Source organism: Scyliorhinus canicula, chromosome 5 (genome assembly GCF_902713615.1).
Source record: "Scyliorhinus canicula chromosome 5, sScyCan1.1, whole genome shotgun sequence".
Classification (NCBI taxonomy): Eukaryota; Metazoa; Chordata; class Chondrichthyes; order Carcharhiniformes; family Scyliorhinidae; genus Scyliorhinus; species Scyliorhinus canicula.
In genome coordinates, this window is record NC_052150.1 from 209300605 (window position 1) to 209320267 (window position 19663).

Consider the following 19663-nt stretch of genomic DNA (forward strand, 5'->3'; position numbering starts at 1 on the left):
CTATAATATTCAGACAAGCACATTAATTAACCCAGCATGCATGAGTTGGCTAATAATTGAAATATGATATTGGTTTTGAGCCACTCCAATGTGTTGCTCTGCTTAAATTCTTCAGTACCTGACACCCGTAACACTTCCCCAGCTTCCTCAATAACATGGTAATACATTACAATTATCCCCCACATACCCACATTAGCACATCATGACTTCCTCAGCTCCCTCACGCTCATCAAAAAACATATGTCATGAATCCACCTCGTATCAGCAGTAAACAAATTTAACAAAAATAATAGAATGCGAGATGTCTAGCAACAAGTAGAAATCTGCCTAGAGACAGCAGAAGACAGTACTGAAAATGCCCCATTGATAGGCATCTCTCCCAATAACAAGATTAGAATGCTGTTTAGATAATAATTAGATGTGAATAGTTTATGAGGGGAAACAACTCACACACAATTAGAAATATCCGTGAGGTATACATATGTTAAAAATAGAAACTTAGAAAATGGGAGCTGGAGGAGGCCATTCAGTCCTTCGAGCATGCTCCCCCATTCATTATGATCATGCCTGATCATCCAACTCATTAGCCTAATCTCACTTCCTCCATATCCTTTGATTCCCTTCACCCCAAGTGCTGTATCTAACTGCTTCATGAAAACATGGAATATTTAGGCCTCAACTACTTCCTGTGGTAACCAATTCCACAGGCTGACTGCTCTCTGGGTGAAGAAATCTTTCCTCACCTCTGTCCTAAATGGTCTACCGCATATCCTTAGACTGTTTTTTAAAAAAGAATTTTGAGTCCCCAATTATTTTTTTTCCAATTATGGGGCAATTTAGCATGGCCAATCCACCTACCCGCCACATCCTTTTGGGATGCGCGGGTGGGACTCATGCAGACATGGTGAGAAAGTGCAAACGCCATGCACACAGTAACCCGGGGCCGGGATGGAACCCAGGTAATTCAGTGCCGTGAGGCAGCAGTGCTAATCACTGCACCACCATGCCGACGGAAAACCGTGACCCCTGGTTCACAGTGCCAGTTTTCAGTATCTTCGCTGGACTGGGAAAAGATGTTTCCCAGACTTGAGTGTCATCCACGTACAGTGCGGTAACTATAAACTGGTTATTTCATCCAAATGTTGTTTAGGGCAATCTTACGGAGGCCAGGTGTCATAGATATATTTTGGAACAAGGGTTACATTCTCTATAAACTGTCTGTCTGTTTAGTAATTCATACATCTTAACTGCATGAGGGTGGCATGGTAGCACAGTGGTTAGCACAGTTGTTTCACAGTTCCAGGGTCCCAGATTCGATTCCCGGCTTGGGTGACTGTCTGTGCGGAGTCTGCATGTTCTCCCGTGTCTGTGTGGGTTTCCTCCGGGTGCTCCGGTTTCCACCCACATTCCAAAGAGGTGCAGGTTAGGTGGATTGGCCATGCTAAATTGCCCTTAGTGTCCAAAAAGGTTAGATGGGGTTACGGGGTTCCAGGGATAGCGTGGAGGTGTGGGCTTGGGTAGGGTCATCTTTCCAAGGGCTGGTGCAGACACGATGGGCCGAATGGCCTCTTTCTGCACTGTAAATTCTGCACTGTATGGTCCATAGTAGAGTAGTCCTGTTTTTGCGTATTCATCTTTACTTTAATAAATAGTCTTTAGTAATTGTTACACAACAACTGGGCTGTTTATTCACACTTGGGTTTCACTTGTCTCCTGACATCAAAACAAAACAAAACTATGCATTCCCATGAACCAGTGTTCCAAGTTGGGATTCTCTCGCAGATAACATCATGACACACCACAACATTTTGCACACCCATAACAGATCACAGCCTCTGCAGCTACCTAACACCCAGAGTAACACAACTCCCCAGCCGTTCCCTCAACAAGCTACCTGATACCCATTTTTTAAAATCACAGCTCCCACCAGCTTCTTTCAGAAATGACAGTGACCTTCACTCTGTCGCACTCTTCCTCCTTGGCATCTGTGGCCATTAGCACCCGGTTTCCCTGGGTTTCTGTGGCTATGACTCATCTTTCATTCTCACTCCACAGTATAAATATTTCCCACTCTCTCTGTCTGTTAGCTTTGACAAAGAGTCATCGGACTCGAAACGTTAGCTCTTTTCTCTCCCTACAGATGCTGCCAGACTTGCTGAGATTTTCCAGCATTTTCCCTTTCGTGACCTTCACTCTTGTGCTCTCGCAATCAATTATCACACGAGGGCCAGGAATCTCACAGCAAGTTGATTAGGCCAAAGCAGCCCTTCCAAAACATTCACTCCCTCCACCACCAATGCACAGCAGCAGCCATATGTACCATCTGCAAGCTGCACTGCAGAAACTCACCAAGGTCCCTTACACAGCACCTTCCAAACCCACAACTTCTATCATATAAAAGGAAAAGGGCTGCAGGGACCTGGGAACCCCACCACCTGGAAGTTCCCCTCCAAGGCACTCTGGGTAAAAGTCGCTGGGTAAAAATCGTGGAACTCCCTCCCTAACAGCACAGCGGGTATATTTACACCTCATGGAGTGCAGCGGTTCAAGATGGCAGCTCACCATCACCTTCAAAGAGCAATTAGGGATGGTCAGCAAATGCTGGCCCAGCCAGCGATGCCCACATGCCATACATTAACATGAACAAAAATCAGACTGGACATCATAATCTATCTCCACCTAATCTTGCCACAGCCGGCATCTTGTGCCAGAACCATTGGTTAGAGAATCGGATCCAGAACTTCCTGGTGACTTTTGTTCTTTGTCTATCTCAGGGAGACCACCTACCTATCTGCTCCTCCAGTGTGATCAGCCAGGCCAGGGACTACAGGAACTTGCACCCGCCTGGTCTGTGTGGCTGGGAACACGGTTGAGTTGCAGCCTGTACTCGCCATGCCATTACTGGATTGGGGACCATCTGTGAATGGAAATGCAATAATGATGCCTGCTCAATCCTACCAGGAAATATTGCACCCGGTATACAGTACAGGGGTAAATGTCACGAATTCACCCTGCCGGTGAGCAGCTCCATCCAACAAGTGGAAATGGGATAATGCAGGCGGCACAAAATGCTCTCTATTCCAACCATTTCTGAATGGACAATCGCGACATTGTGTGTCTGATTTTCATCGCGCCTGCAAAATTATCCTGTACTATTTACATTATGCACAATGCTATAACCCCTGTGTAATATAAATAGCTATTAGATTTCTCAATGCAAGATCTATCCCACTTGTGGCGCTCTATAAAGCTCACTTAAAAGCTTTGCCCATCATGAGTAATCAAAGCTATTCACTGGATGAAATTGCTATCAAAGGACTCTCCCTCTCTGACGTGTCAATCGTGGCCACAGACCAATACTGCAGAGTGATCCTTCCAGTGATCCGATTGCTGATCATCAGAGATCCCCGCTGAGCCCAGCTAAATGGCAAATTTTCTTATAAAGAGCAGATTTATACCTGACAGGTGGAACATAGAGTGACCATGTCAAAGAAAGGCTTTCACTTCTTCACTCGCTCAACACATCTCAAGTACTTCTGAAGTGCAGCAGTGCTGCAGTTTAGCAAGCAGGACAATCAATTTGTGCACCGTGAGGCCCCAGCATAGCAAAGTGATAATGACTGGATAAATCTTTTATTTTGGTGATTTTGCTTGAAGGATCCTAGCCAGGACACCGGGCATCATATTTTCATGTTCACTTGAGAGGACAGATGGTGTCTCGCTTTCATGTCTCAGCGGAAAGACGGCACCTCTGATCACGCGCCTTCTCCTCAGTGCTGCGCTGAAGTGTCAGCCTGCATGACGTTATCACGTCCTGGAGTGAGACCCATTCGAGCTCAGAGGCGAGACAAGTGCCGCCAATCTACAACAATTAACAGCACGGGTCTCTTTTCTCTTGAAAAGAGAAGGTTCAGGGGTGACCTAATCGACGGCCTTTTAATACTATGAATGGCTTTCATGTAGCAAAGAGAGAGATTGTTTCCTCTTGTGGGAAGAACAAAAGCAGAGGTCATGAATATATGATAGTAATTCACAAATCCAATCGGGAATTCAGTGGAATCTTTTGAGCATCTTCTGAGTGGTGAGAATGTGGAACACAGGGGGTGGCTGAAGTGAACACTGTAAGCGGATGAGACAAACATACAAGGGAGAAAGGGGTAGAGCAGTGATTGGCAATCTAGGCCAGTGAGTGGGTTGCATGAGAGGTCCTCTTTCATCTCATTGGGCCACAAGATTGAAATCGGACTGGTTCAGCAACCATGACACCATGGATAAGATTAAATACACAATACATGCCAAATATTTCACAAAAAGTTATGGAAAATGCTTAATCGTTTATATATTAATGTCATCAGCTTCAATTGGTAAAACCAAATAAATATTTACACTTTGGACGCAGCGGGAGCGCACGGCTCTCACATTCAATGTTGTGAGCAATCAGCTGACATCTAACTTCACTTGCCCTTATTTTATGTGTGTATCACTTCAGTCATACCACGAGGAATAAAAGCTAACAGACGGAAATCAGCAGAATGGAGCAACCCTACGCATGGGCAACAGTCAACAAAATGTCCTGTGTGTCGCACTGAGAACGTGCAGATTCTGCACAGACAGTGACCCAAGCCAGGAATTGAACCTGAGTCCCTGGCACTGTGAAGCAACAGTGCTAACTGGTCGTGTGCTTTGGGGTCGATGCTGGGACCACAACTTTTCACAATATACATTAATGATTTGGAGGAAGGAACTGAAGGCACTGTTGCTAAGTTTATAGATGATACAAAGATACGTAGAGGGACAGGTAGTAGCGAGGAAGCAGGGGGATGCAGATGGACCTGGACAGGCTAGGAGAGTGGGTAATTAAGTGGCAGATGGAATACAATGTGGACAAGTGTGAGGTTATGCACTTTGGAAGGAGGAACGGAGGAATCTAGGCATCGACTATTTTCTAAATGGGGAAATGCTTAGGAAATCAGAAGCACAAAGGGACTTGGGAGTCCTTGTTCAAAATTCTCTTAAGGTTAACGTGAAGATTCAGTTTGCAGTTAGGAAGGCAAATGCAATGTTCGCATTCATAATGAGACGGCTAGAATACAAGAACAGGAACGTACTTTTAAGGCTGTATAAGGCTCTGGTCAGACCCCATTTGGGCCCCGTGAGACTGATAACTTTCCAAAAATTCAAATACACCACTTCCACTGGTTGTCTTTATCTGCTCTGCTGGTGAGTTGCTCAAAGAATTCCAACAGGTTTGTCAAACATGATTTTCCTTTCATAGATCAATGCAGACTCTGCTCAATCAGATCATTATTTTCTAAGTGTTCAGTTATCACATCCTTTATAACAGATTCTACTATTTTTTGTACCACTGATATCAGGCTTAACAGGCCTGTTTTCTCTCTCCTCCATTTCTTGAATGGAGGATTCACATTTGCTACCTTTCAATCTGCAGGAGCTGTTCCAGAATGTATAGAATGTTGGAAGATGACCACCATTGCATCCATCATCTCTATAACCATCTCTTTCAACACTCTGGAATGTAGATCATTGGGCTTCACGTACTTGTCAACTTTCAGTTCCACTAATTTCATAGAATCCCTACAGTGCAGAAGGGGGCCATTTGGCCCATTGAGTCTGCACCAACCGTCTGAAAGAGCCCCCGACATAGGTCCACTACTCGCTCTATCCCGATAACTCCACCTAACATAAGAATATAAGAACTAGGAGCAGGAGTAGGCCATCTGGCCCTTCGAGCCTGCACCGCCATTCAATAATCTTTTGTGGACTCTGCTCCACTTTCCGGCCCGAACACCATAACCCTTAATCCCTTTATTCTTCAAAAAACTATCTATCTTTATCTTAAAAACATTTAATGAAGGAGCCTCAACTGCTTCACTGGGCAAGGAATTCCATAGATTCACAACCCTTTGGGTGAAGAAGTTCCTCCTAAACTCAGTCCTGAATCTACTTCCCCTTATTTTGAGGCTATGCCCTCTAGTTCTGCTTTCACCCACCAGTGGAAACAACCTGCCCGCATCTATCCTATCTATTCCCTTCATAATTTTCTATGTTCCTGTGAGATCTCCCCGCATCCTTCTAAATTCCAATGAGTAGTCCCAGTCTACTCAACCTCTTCTCATAATCCAACCCCTTCAACCCTAGGATTAACCTAGTGAATCTCCTCTGCACACTCTCCAGCACCAGTGCGTCCTTTCTCAGGTAAGGAGACTAAAACTGAACACAGTACTCCAGGTGTGGCCTCACTAACACCTTATAAAATTGCAGCATAACCTCCCTAGTCTTAAACTCCATCCCTCTAGCAATGAAGGACAAAACTCCATTTGCCTTCTTAATCACCTGTTGCACCTGTAAACCAACTTTTTTACGACTCATGCACGAGCACACCCAGGTCTCCCTGCACAGCAGCATGTTTTAATATTTTATCATTTAAATAATAATCCCTTTTGCTGTTATTCCTACCAAAATGGATAACCTCACATTTGTCAACATTGTATTCCATCTGCCAGACCCTAGCCCATTCACTTAACCTATTCAAATCCCTCTGCAGACTTCCAGTATCCTCTGCACTTTTTGCTTTACCACACATCTTAGAGTCGTCTGCAAACTTGGACACATTGCCCTTGGTCCCCAACTCCAAATCATCTATGTAAATTGTGAACAATTGTGGGCCCAACACTGATCCCTGAGGGACACTACTAGCTACTGATTGCCAACCACAGAAAAACCCATTAATCCCCACTCTTTGCTTTCTATTAATTAACCAATCCTCTATCCATGCTACTACTTTACCCTTAATGCCATGCATCTTTATCTGATGCAGCAACCTTTTGTGTGGCACCTTGTCAAAAGGTTTCTGGAAATCCAGATATACCACATCCATTGGCTCCCCGTTATCTACCACACTGGTAATGTCCTCATAAAATTCCACTAAATTAGTTAGGCATGACCTGCCCTTTATGAACCCATGCTGTGCCTGCCCAATGGGACAATTTCCATCCAGATGCCTCGCTATTCCTTCCTTGATGGTAGATTCCAGCATCTACCCTGCTACCGAAGTTAAGCTAACTGGCCTATAATTACCCGCTTTCTGTCTACCTCCTTTTTTAAGCAGTGGTGTCATGTTTGCTAATTTCCAATCCGCCGGGACCACCCCAGAGTCTTGTGAATTTTGGTAAATGATCACTAGTGCATTTGCAATTTCCCTAGCCATTTTATTTAGCACCCTGGGATGCATTCCATCAGGGACAGGAGACTTGTCTACCTTTAGCCCCATTAGCTTCCCCATCACTACCTCCTTGGTGATAACAATCCTCTCAAGGTCCTCACCTGTCATAGCCTCATTTCCATCAGTCACTGGCATGTTATTTGTGTCTTCCACTGTGAAGACCGACCCAAAAAACCTGCTCAGTTCCTCAGCCATTTCCTCATCTCCCATTATTAAATCTCCCTTCTCATCCTCGAAAGGACCAATATTTACCTGAGCCACTCTTTTTTGTTTTATATATTTGTAGAAACTTTTACTATCTGTTTTTATATTCTGAGCAAGTTTACTCTCATAGTCTATCTTACTCTTCTTTGTAGCTTTTTTGGTAGCTTTCTGTTGCCCCCTAAAGATCTCCCAGTCCTCTAGTGTCCCACTAATCTTTGCCACTTTGTATGATTTTCCTTAGATATCCACGGTCGGTTTTCCCTCTTTCTACTGTCCTTCCTTTTCATTGGTATAAACCTTTGCTGAGCACTGTGAAAAATCGCTTGGAAGATTCTCCACTGTTCCTCAACTGTTTCACCATAAAGTCTTTGCTCCCTGTCCACCTTAGCTAGCTCTTCTCTCATCCCATCTCTTTTGGTTAACCTTTGGACACTAAGCGACAATTGATCATGGCCAAGCCACCTAACCTGAACTTCTTTGGAGGAAACCTGAGCACACGGATGAAACCCACGCAAACATGTGAGAATGTGCAAACTCACACAGACAGTCATCCAAGGTCGGAATCGAACCCGGGTCCCTGGCGCTGTGCGGAAGCATCGCTGGCCACTGTGCCACCGTACTGCCAAGTAGTACCAATGCTACTTTTTTACTAATACTAATTTCTTTCAATTCCTCATCTTCACTAGCCCCTTACTCCGTGAAGATAGACACAAAAAGTAATCATTTAGCTTCTCTGTGATTTCCTTATTCTCCGTGATTAATTCTCCTATCTTAGTCTGTTCAGAGTCAACCACATTGCTGTGGGGTCTGGAGTCACATATCGGCCAGAATGGACAGTGAATTTAGCACCGGGCTAAATCACTGGCTTTGAAAGCAGACCAAGGCAGGCCAGCAGCACGGTTCAATTCCCGTACCAGCCTCCCCGAACAGGCGCCGGAATGTGGCGACTAGGGGCTTTTCACAGTAACTTCATTTGAAGCCTACTTGTGACAATAAGCGATTTTCATTTCATTTCATTCGTGAACCTGATGGGATTTTACAATAATCAATGAAAGTTTCATGGTCATCATTACCAATACTAAATGCCAGATTTTATAAACTGAATTTAAATTCTACCAGCTGCCATTAAACCCCAGGGCATTCGCCTGGGTCGCTGGATTACTAGTCCTCTCCATAGAATTATATAGAAGATACCACCCATAGGTAGTTTCTGTCCAATCAGCCCATGCGAGTGCTTATGCCTCCTGTCATTTTTCCTATCCAAGTCTATCAACATTGCCTTCTATTATCTTCTTTCTCAAAAGATTATCTAGCCTCCTCTTAAATGTACTTATATTGTTTGCCTCAACCATTCCATGAGGTAACGGGTTCCACGTCTTCAAGGCATTCTGAATTCTCCCTCTGTGTACCTGAACAGGCGCCGGAATGTGGCGACTAGGGGATTTTCACAGTAACTTCATTGCAGTGTTAATGTAAGCCTACTTGTGACACTAATAATAATAAATTATTTTAATTATTGTAATTGTCACCAATTAATCAAGGTTGATAGAACTTCTTTTGATATTCCTAACATAGGGCTGGAATCCCCGGTTCCCCAGCCGCGTGTGTCTCGGTGTCAGGATTCTCTCTTCACGCCCCTCGCCAATGGGATTTCCCATTTAAGCCACCCCACACTGCTGGGAAACCCGTGGGCGGGGGTGCGTTGTCGACGGGATCAGAGGATCCCAATGGCAGGAGAATGCGCACCATGATTTCTTGGTGACCATCTAGTATTCATGGACTTTAGTTTTGTACTTTCCCAAATCCATACGAACATAGGTTCAACACTTTCCCAATAGTTTCACCACATGACCTCCTGCCTTTGATCACTCTGCCCATTTTTTCCCTATCCCTTTTATCTGTAATTAATGCAAATATTCAAAGCAAATAAGCAATTTTTTAAAATCCCATTTTGCACGTAACAGCATCCAGAAGACTAGTCTTTAATTCCTGGGATATTCCACGACTACCCTCGGTAGCTCTAATTTACATTCAATCTCACAAAAATACACAAGGCAGCCATTTTTTTTCCAACCATAATTGAATATTCCTCAATTACTTCCCTCTTCTGTTTTTTTTCTTTGAAACAAATTTATCATACTCAATTTAAAAAAAAAATAATTATCTCCTTATGGTCATTCACTCTTTGGTTGATCCAATCCAAATGTTCCTCCACCCCTCCCTCCCCCATTCCCCCCGCCCAAGTGCACTCACACACTGAAGCCATGATCACGCACCCTTGTCTCCCTGTTAATTAACTGAATTGAATCTCACTTCCGAAGGTTAAATATTCCAGGAAGAACCTGGGCTCCCCTCACCCTCTCTGCCCAACGGAAAACAGCCCCAGAACAGGGAATGATGATTTAATCATCAGGAATTTGAGTTTAAACTAGCAAATGAAGTGAAGTCAATTTACAAGAAGGTACAAAGTGAGAGTCAAAGGAGCAAGAGAAGATGAGAAGGAAAGGAGAATGCAATCAAGTTCAAAAAGATTAAAGAATAATTAGATGACAAAGGAGACCGAAAGAGGTACGTGACGTGCGTACAGATCAGCAGAAATACTGAAGGAGAAAAGGAATATAAGATACAAATGTTGGAACCCAGGAGGGCCACTCTGATTCTATCCCATTTCCCAGGAGTGATTTCTGTATCCCACGTTCCCAGCCAGGAGCCACCCTCAGAGTGTGTGTGGGTCAGATTTAAGGTCACCACATTGCAGTCCTCATGCCATCATCATCGAGGGACTGCAGAATCATGGAGAAAAGGAGATGCAGACAGGCACAGAGACGTGACAGAGAGCGGGAGATGTACAGAAGTGAAGCGAGAGATGTTTGACAAAAGGACAGAGTGAGAATGAAAGGGGGACAGAGGAGGAACAGAAAACATTAAGACCAGCAGAGTGCAATCCACCAAATTAGAGGCAAGCAAAGACAGTTATATCGAGAGAGAGATGCAGAATTTTTCAGTTATTGCAATCAATGCCATGGGAAATAAACTGATTCACACAAACACATTTCAGTGCATCGATCTATATATAATTACAATCCTTCTGTCGGGAGTTCACTTCAAGTCTATAAAACTTACTCCATTTGATTTTCCGCTCCTTTTTTTTTTTGCTGACATGACCCAATTTTGCTCTGTGGACGTGCCCCATTGCTTTCGCTGTGCCACACTGTAGTTGTACGTCTTTACCAATGGGTGGCTCTCAGGAGTGAATTTCTGAAATTTCTCTCAGCTCCACGGCTTAAGTCGTGCACTGGCCGGGCGTGTGCGACCAGCGGGCCGGGAAGTGGGTGCAATGCGCGCGGCCGGCTGCAATTGACCCCTGCCCCCCCCCCCCCCGATGCCATGCCGGCTGGCCAATTCACTGGCAGCTGGAGTGAAAGGTGCACTGACGGGGAAGGGCGGGCGGAGCGGGCAGGCGCTCCTGGAGGTGGAAAGCTGCTGTGGTGCTGCCTCAGGGAGCTGCAGTGCTGTAGAAATGAAATGAGCTCAATGAAATGCTGCCAACTGTGTGAATACTGTAAATTCAAGCACCTGACAGCAGACCACATAGCATCCCTCAAACATCTTCTTTTATTTTATTTAATGCCGGGCATTTTATCCCACCCTGGATGGGCTTTGAAAGCCGCGTGGTCAACTGGCCCATCTGCCAACCATAAAAGCGGATGGGCCACAAATTCCAGCCCTCACCTTGTTTAGATTAATATACATAGCCTCAGACTTTCGAGCGCGGGTCGGATGCTCAGAGTCGGGAGATTTTGCAGCTTGGTGAACCCGACCTATAATGATGTCTGCCTGCAGGTCAGGTCTTCAGTTGGTGTAGATGGTATGGGGGATGCGATGTGCTGGAGAAGTGGGCTGAAAGAGGAGTCAGGGTGTGCAAAGACAGAATGAGTGCGGAGGGGTTATTGGACACGGAGGCAAGTTGGGTAGAAGGCCTGCCTCCGTGCACTGACACTGTGTTTGAATCAATAAAAAAGATTACAACACCTCCACATACACATCCAAAGTGCCATCCATGCCAACCTATGCCGCACCCACACCCCAATGGACAGAACTCATATTTCCTGTGCCAGCCTTTCACTTTTTCCCTTCCTCCCCCCTCCTTGCCAACAGTATGCTTCGATACTTCCTTGACAGCTTTGAGGGTTCTTTGACAGTTCCTTGACAGGTGGACAGTTTCTTTAAGGCTGGACAGTTCTTTGGCAGCTGACAGTCCTCACAAGTTTACGCATAGAAAGTGCATAATTGTGTTTAATTTAAACAATCTCAAAGGGTGCCTTCCCTCTCCCAAAAGATGCATTACCTCTTCCAAAGGTGTTCGTGGACTCTATCCAAAGAGATACTTTATCTCTCTAACGGGATACCCTGGCTATCCAAACAAGTCCACCAAGTTCAGACCTCTTCCTACATGTTCAAATCTGCATGCTCGGTGTTTCATACTCCTGGCCTTCCAAAGTCCAACTTCAGTGGCGGTAACTGGCGATTTAAATAGCTAACTGTCTCTACGGATTGCCATGTGGGAACCTTAGCCCGACTCCAGTCCCACCCCCACAACGTTGAGAAATGCCAAGTTCTTAGATCTTAGAATTCCCCGTCATTTCGTGGGTTTTTGCCACAACGGAGAGCCTCTCTGTCATGATGTAAATTTGGGCCAACTTGGTCAACCAAGTATAAATAATGCCACAATCAGTTAACACATATATATTACATACATCTATAGATACATATTGGTAGAGATTGGTTTGCATTGTTCCCATTTTTGGAGCATGGAACAGGCGCAAAGCAAAACAATTTAGCAGTGGAATAGTCTACATCTAACCCAAGCAGATGTTGATCCCTCTGCTGAATTTGTGGTGCCCAGGAAGATACCCAAAATTGGCACTAGATTCCTTATATATATTGTATATAACATTGGAATCCTTGTGCATGTCAAACAATTCCTTTTTAAAGTTAGACCTCAGTGAACTGCATAGATGTTGACCATACCCCACCTCGGAATCCTCATTATATTATACCCTCCCTGCTGCTGACAGTTGAGTAGAACCAGGCTGAGTCAGGGTTTACCCTGACTCCACAAAAGTCATGATCAGCCTCCCCCTCCCTCTAGAACCTCCTTGAGGTAGGAGGCCTGACATTGACCCCTTCGCTTGGTCTAGCTGCCTGTGGTTGCCTGATGATGCTGCCAAGGCTCGAGGACCAAATTCCATTGGTCCTTGGGCCTCTCAGTTCAGCTGTGAGTTGACCATGCATGTCGGCGTCTGGGCCTGAGATTGGGCCTATTTTCTAGGTCAGAGACACACAGCCACATGCTCGCAAGGAATCCTGGTACTGACACCAGGCAAACACTATTTCCTGTGGCACTGTTAAATATTGAACATTAATTATGCATGGTTTCCAACTAATTGACTGCTGAAGTATGCCAACGGAAATCTTTTTTAAGAATATTAAAAAGGAAATAGTATGATTAGCGCCCTGACATTTTCCCAAATATACAACACTCCTACCTGTATGTATCTCCAATTATTTTCCTGATGTCATCAAGGTTGAACAAATGACCTAATTTCTGAATTTTGAAGCTGCTCTGTGATCGCAATTCGAATTTGACCTTGGCTCAGAACCATTGCAGTAAATTAAGTGATGCCACCAACAAGGGCCTGGCTCACACCCAACATGTTTTCAAACAGGGTTTTGTCTTTCTTAATCAACAGACAAAGTCAGAGTGTTTGTAACTCTAGAAATTGGAATTGAGTGGAACTTGGCTGTTACATATATGTGCCCTGTTGCCATCAGATCAATGCCAGCTACCTACGAGGGAAAGAATGAGGAAATTCATGCTCTTAATTACTTGCAAGAATTGCACACCTTTTCTGACAGTCTGGTTCTGTGGAGAAACATCTCAGATGCATATCAGTTCAATAGATTCAATATAATTGCATCGTTGATTAGAGGAAAGGTTGTTTAAGGGGCTAAAGGTTGTCTTAAGGGGCAATGGCAGTAATGTTACTGCATTGGTAATCCAGAGGTCTAGACCAATAAGCTCGAGGGACACGAATTCATATACCGTCACAGCATTTGGGAAATTTATGTTGAACTAATTAATCTGGAATAAAAGGATGGCAGCAGCATGAAACTAGCAGCTTGGCGTAAAGGCCCATTTGGTTCATTAATGCGCTTGAGAAGAGGAAATCTGTTGTCCTCACCCACTCTGGCCCTCGTGTGACTCCAGACCTATGGCAATGTGATTGACTCTTACCTGCCTTCTGAAATGGCCCAGTAAACCATCTGGTTGTAACAAACCACTATCGGGAACTGTAAAAAGTATCAAACCGGGAAGGCAAACTGGCCTCGACCGAGGCACAGTTAAATATGAAGGCAACACACTGCCCAGACAATCCTGCAAAACTCTCCTCACTAACATCTGGGAGGAATGAGCAACCTGACCTCGTCGGACTCACCGGTTCACACCAGCATACTATAGGGATCACATAACCAACAAACCAGAGCAAAGCTCTGCCACCTCCTATTTCTGATACTTGAGGGAATCAAGGGTGACAGGGAAAGGGCAGGAAAGTGGACGTGAGGAATGTTGGATCAGCCACGATCTTATTGAATGGCGGAGCAGGCTTGAGGGGCTGAACAGACTGCTCCTATTCCTATTTCTGATGGTATTATGGTCTTATCCTGTCACATCCAGTTGTGAATGGTGAGGGTGACGGATTGCTCAACAAATAATAATGGGGGGGGGAGCCTTCAAAAACATCCCCATGCTCAATTAAGGAAGAACCCAGCACATCAGTGCAAAATACATGTTTGAACTATTTGCAACATTCTTTGGCCAGAAGTGCCAAGTAAACAATTCTTCTCGGCTTCCCCAGAATCACAGTTTCCAGCCTTCAGACAATTCGGCTCACTACATGTGACGTCGAGGAATGGTTGCCGACACTGGCTACAGCAAAGGCTATGGGCCCTGACACCATCCAGGCAGTAGTGCTGAGGGCCTGTGCTTCAGAACTATACTCACCTATAGCCAGGCCATTCTAATTTAGCTACAATTGCGGCATCCAGCTGACTATGTGGAAAGTTTCCTAGGTATACCCTGTCAACAAAAAGACAAATCCAATCCAGCCAATCACCGTCTACTATCGACCATCAGCAAAGTAATGGAAGATGTTGTCAACAGTGCGATAAATGGCACTTACTGAACAAGAACTTAATAATAATATTTATTTGTGTCACAATAGGCTTACGTTAACACTGCAATGAAGTTACTGTGAAAAGCCCCTCGTCGCCACATTCCGGCCCCTGTTCGGGTAGTGCAGTTTGTTGGTGACAAGGTTCTATTCAGGATGTGTTCCCGGGGCCCCATAGGCCATCCAGAGCCCACCTTCGCACATCTGCAAACACCAGCTGGCGAAAAGTGGCTCTGCAAGAGAGGCTAGGCAGAAGGCTGCTGTCGGTGTCGCCTCTTCGCTTTAAAAGCAGCCAGATGTTACAATCTGGAATCTGTTGCCTGAAAGGATGGCAGGGAGTGGGTGAGGGGGGAGATTCGATACCGACTTTCAAAATGGAAATTAGATGTACTCCCGAAAGTAAAAGCTTGCAGGACTGTGGGGGCAAGTAGCGGGAAGTGGAAATAATTGGACACAGGCATGATGGGAAGAACGCACCCATTCCTTCACCCCCTCCCCCTGGAATTTGTGATCTACCAGTGGATTTAAAGGAAGCCCGATTTTTGAAATATGCAATTTTTGCAAATATAATTTCAGAAGAGGGCCATTATTTCTGGCGAGAATCAGGGAAGAATTTAGTTAAAAAGGGAATCCTGCCATTCCTCCTTTGTCAGGCACACAATTTGATCTTCAGAACTAAAGCAGTGGCCAGCCATAAGCTGGCCAGACCTTCGTATGATCCCATTCAGTGCAACTTTCCCTTCTGTCACTACCCTCCTCCTGGGCACTTTCTTTCCCTTCGCTCCCGGGGTACTGGTATCTCTGGAAAACACCCACAACTGTTTTGGGGGAGACCTTGAAAACCACAGAATGCAGCAATAACTGAGCTGTGCAGACAACTTCAACGTGAAGGTTTTACCGCGGGAAAGCCATACTGCTGTTTCAGTCTGATCCTCAATATACGTAGGTGGAACTGAGCAGGCCCTTGCCGTGTTTTCAGAGATGATAAAGAAAAGCGAAAGAACTTGCACTTTTACAGCGAATTTCCCAGCTTCAGGACATTCCAAGATGCTTGACAGCTCAGGGTGTACTTTGGCTTGAAATGCAGTCACTGTCGTCATGCAGAAATCGTGGCAGCCAATCGTGATTGGACCACAATAAACTTCCATGAAGGGCAATGAGACATTTGGATTGGATTGGATTTTGTTTATTGTCAGGTGTACCGAGGTACAGTGAAAAGTATTTTTCTGCGAGCACCCATTTACTGGGTAATCTGTTGTTGGTTGAGACATAACAGGCGCAATCTTACAGCTGTTCACCCTAGGTGGAATCTTCCGGAACCACTGTGGGTTTCCCAGCGGCGTGGGATGGATTCAGTGGAAAAACCAGGCGATCCCGCTGCCGACCAACAGCGGGCTGCCTCCCGCCGCCAAGAAACACGCCACGAAGAGGGCAGAGAATCTTGCCCAAAGATTGTCCCAGGGCACCGTGGAGAACTTTCCTCTACAGCTTCAAAATAGAACTTAGGGACCTTTTCTGTCCACCAGAAAGGACGGACTTGCATACTTGGTTTCATGTCTGAGCTGAACGACGGCACTTCCAGCAGTGCAGCACTCCCTCAGTCGTGCATCGGAGTGTCAGCCTGGAATTTATCTTTAAATCTCTGAAATGGGGCTTGAACCTGCCACCTTCTGATTCAGAGGTGACAGTGCAACCAATTGCATCACGGACCACAATTTGCTGGTCCTGCCAGTAGCGGGCACCGTCACGGGCAGGGCGGGAAAACCTGGAGAGCAACCGAAAGTCAATCATGGTGGGACGGGAAAATCCTTACCCAGTTACTTAAAAGGTAGGTTAAAGTTTTTCTATGCATTTCCACACCTATAGTATTGAGACAGTTTGAACACATGAAGATACATACAGCACATAACAATGTGTGGCAAGATGCTCACTTTTGTAATGCAAAAACAATCCAGTTACCTATTTGAACTATATTTCATTGTTCCTTTAACCTTCAAATTAAATTAGATTTTATTTTCCCCCTCCTGTTAGTCTCTCACACACAGATATATGTCCATTGTGTTAAGCTTGCGTATTACCATCGTATTTTGTTCTTGGTAAGACTGCAACAGATTACTTGTTACGCACATTTATTCAGCAACGGAACACCTACTTATTGAAAACATCTCCTTGTCATTAGACAAATCTATTTAAGGCAAAGAGCAAAAGATGGGCGCCAAGAAGCCTAATCTTCCATCTTCGTTCGCACTCAATGAACTTCCTGAACCCTGCCCATCCACCCCTCCCTTTGTAACTCTCCCAACCCTGTCACCCTGCTCCTCCAAACAACTTGGAGGGAGATGTACCATTTATCTGCTTGTTTTCACTTCACAATGGAAGGAGTAGGGGAAACAGCAAATGATAAAGAAAGAAGGGAAAGAATCATAGAATGATACAATATAGGTGACCATTCAGCTCATTGTACGTGTGCCAGCCCTTTGTAAGTGTTCATCAATCCATCCCACTCTTTCCCCATAGCCCTGCAAATGTTGCCCATTCGAGTACATGTGCAATCGCCTTTTAGAAGTTACGGATGAATCTGCTTCCACCATCCTTTCTGGTAGTGCATTCCAGGTCATGATAACTCAGTGTTAGGAAAAATAATTCCCCTCAAGAAAAGGGAAGTGAACCGGGAGGGGTGGCAGCGGCGGGGTGGGGGAGGGGGGGGGGGGGGGGAGTAGTACAGAGGGTGGAAGGTAGGTAGGGAATAGATACAGATTTAGAATTAGCAGAGAGTCAGTGACAGAGTGGGTGGTCATTCACAATCAGTGAGATTTGGTCGAGAAGCAAGTTGCTCATTTTACTTGACTGGTGATGCACAGCTGGCATGAAAAATTGATGCAAGCTGCAACCACGCTTATGTGGAAAGTCACAGACGACATCCAGAGAGTGCTCAGCCTTCTAAAAAAATTAACATCACCATCTCCCCAGTTAAGGTAACCTCCAGTCGTACTTTAGCACCGTTTAAGCACAGTCGCTGGGAAATCGCTGATAATATGTCGCCCTCTGTAACGCTCTATAAAGCTGGTGCCGGATCAGCAGGGTTAAGATTGGCATGGAAAACACTTCCAGTTATGATACAAATAATCGCCCTGTCGTCCACTGTGCAGCAACAGCCCCCTCTACAATCCACAACTGCCCCCACCGCCACAACCCCATCCCCCCCCCCCCCCCCCCCCCGGCACCTTAGTCCATAAGCTTGCTTATTTACTTGCTTATTTGATCTGATGGATAAAACATGCCTCAGTACTGCCGAGTGTTGCCATTCACCAGAAGCACAAGACAAAAACCCTGATGCCACTGGATAGATTCATAATGTAATAACAAAAAGTCTGAACTGAATACAGAAATACCTGTTCCTGCTGCTGGACCCCTTTCCCTGAAGCAGAGCCTTCCTTGGCTGTAGTCATGTTCACCTACTCGCACCCACCGCAGATGGAGCAGGATGTGAGTGTTTAAGCCCTGTCCTCTCAGCAGTCGTAAGTATTTTTTTTTTAAAAGCACGCACAGTAAAAGCACTGGCAGAAAACAAAGAGAGAGAGAGAAAGAAATAGAGAGGCAAAACAGTACGACAGTCTTCACTGAAGAGGGGATGATGCAGATTGGAAGGTTAACAATCCTCTGCTCCTCAATGAGCTACAACCACTGCAGTCGTCACAGCAACTGATAACTGCCTGGCAACCGACACTGGGCAGCCAAGGCTTCAGAGACAACTGAGAGGTTTGTCCCTGTCACATCGGGTGTGCAGCATCACTGGCAGAGGGGAGAAAGGAGCTTTGTCGGCACTCCAGAAGACAGTGCGTCCACTCACGTGTGATGAGGTTCTGTGTAAATGATGGAAGGAGTTGTGGCAGGTGGGACCTCCCTAAGGTCCCTGCTCCAGGTAATTAATGTAGCAAGCAATGCTTGTGTGTAAAACTCGATATAACTGCTTAAAGTGCAGGCTGTTCAATGTGTGTGTGTTTGTGTGTCTATATATGTCAGTGCGTGTGTGTGTGTGTGTGTCTGCATCAGTCTTTTCCTGTGCGTTTAAGAGACAATTAGATTTTTTTATTAGGCTGGGTTGTGTAAAGAAGTAAATGGACCTTTATCCATGGATATGGGATCTTTGCTGCTTTTAAGGCTTATGTACCACTGACATACAATTAAAATAAATAATCTGAATGTGAAGAATATTTATGTTCTGTGTTTTCGCAGGGTAGAGTCAGGACTCCTGTTTGAACCTGAAGGTACTGTGTGTTTATGTAAGACTATATACTGTTATATTACAGTTGTTATATTACAGTTGCCTGTATTACAACAGTGGTTACATGCCAAAAGTACATGGCAGGCTAAAAAAACACACACTACAGCAATCTGAAGGATGTGCAAGATGCTGAGTTTTTTTAAAAATGCATTTCAAAATCTTCCCCGTTTCACCTCACTGTGTTCCACAGATTTTGTTTCACCCCTCTCCTTCCGCAAGCAACTGGCCACTTCAGTGACGATTTCAATCAGGTGTTTACATTTTCATACTCTGCTGCTCCAATGTAACATCCCCAGGATTCGGCTGGTCTAGGAACCGGGTTGCCAACCCTCCAGATTGGTGCTGGTGTCCCCAGGAATTAAAGATTATCATCCTGCTGCGAGTTATTTTTTGAAAAACTTAAGTGGTTATTTTTGGTACATTTTCTATGAACACCCTTTGCTTATTAGTTGTAAAAAATATTAGGGATAGGGTTGTGGGAGGTGCGTGTGTGTGGGGACGAGGGGGGGTGGTGGTGGGTGGTGGTGTTGGAGGGAGGAAACAAAGTGGTGTGACCTTGTGGCATGGTTCGACGTAAAAGGTCAAACGATGAGGACTCCAGGAATGTGTCTAACCAGTGTTGGAAACAGTTAGCCGTTGCAAAGTCCAAGCAGAGGCCTACAAGCTGGCTGACTCCAGCCACCCCTGACCACACCA

General features: G+C 45.1%; 1 protein-coding gene and 1 long non-coding RNA gene across 7 annotated transcripts in view; one reads left to right on the forward strand and one right to left on the reverse strand.

Annotated features, from left to right (window-relative positions):
* dpp6a (dipeptidyl-peptidase 6a) overlaps nt 1-19663 on the reverse strand; it is a 1618183-nt gene that overhangs the window by 813141 nt on the left and 785379 nt on the right. Inside the window, exon 1 of one of the 6 annotated variants that reach the window (XM_038798407.1) lies at nt 18075-18196. The exons of the other annotated variants lie outside the window; for them this stretch is intronic. Within the exon in view, the coding sequence (XP_038654335.1) occupies nt 18075-18131 (57 nt within the window). The 5' untranslated portion in view covers nt 18132-18196. Of the gene's footprint in view, nt 1-18074; nt 18197-19663 lie in introns of those variants that run through there. 6 annotated transcript variants of the gene reach the window in all.
* Nucleotides 18467-19663, forward strand: part of LOC119966544 — a 94481-nt gene continuing 93284 nt past the window's right edge. The window contains exons 1-2 of the long non-coding RNA XR_005460792.1: nt 18467-18604; nt 18919-18950. This is a non-coding gene — a long non-coding RNA (uncharacterized LOC119966544). The remainder of the gene's footprint in view (nt 18605-18918; nt 18951-19663) is intronic.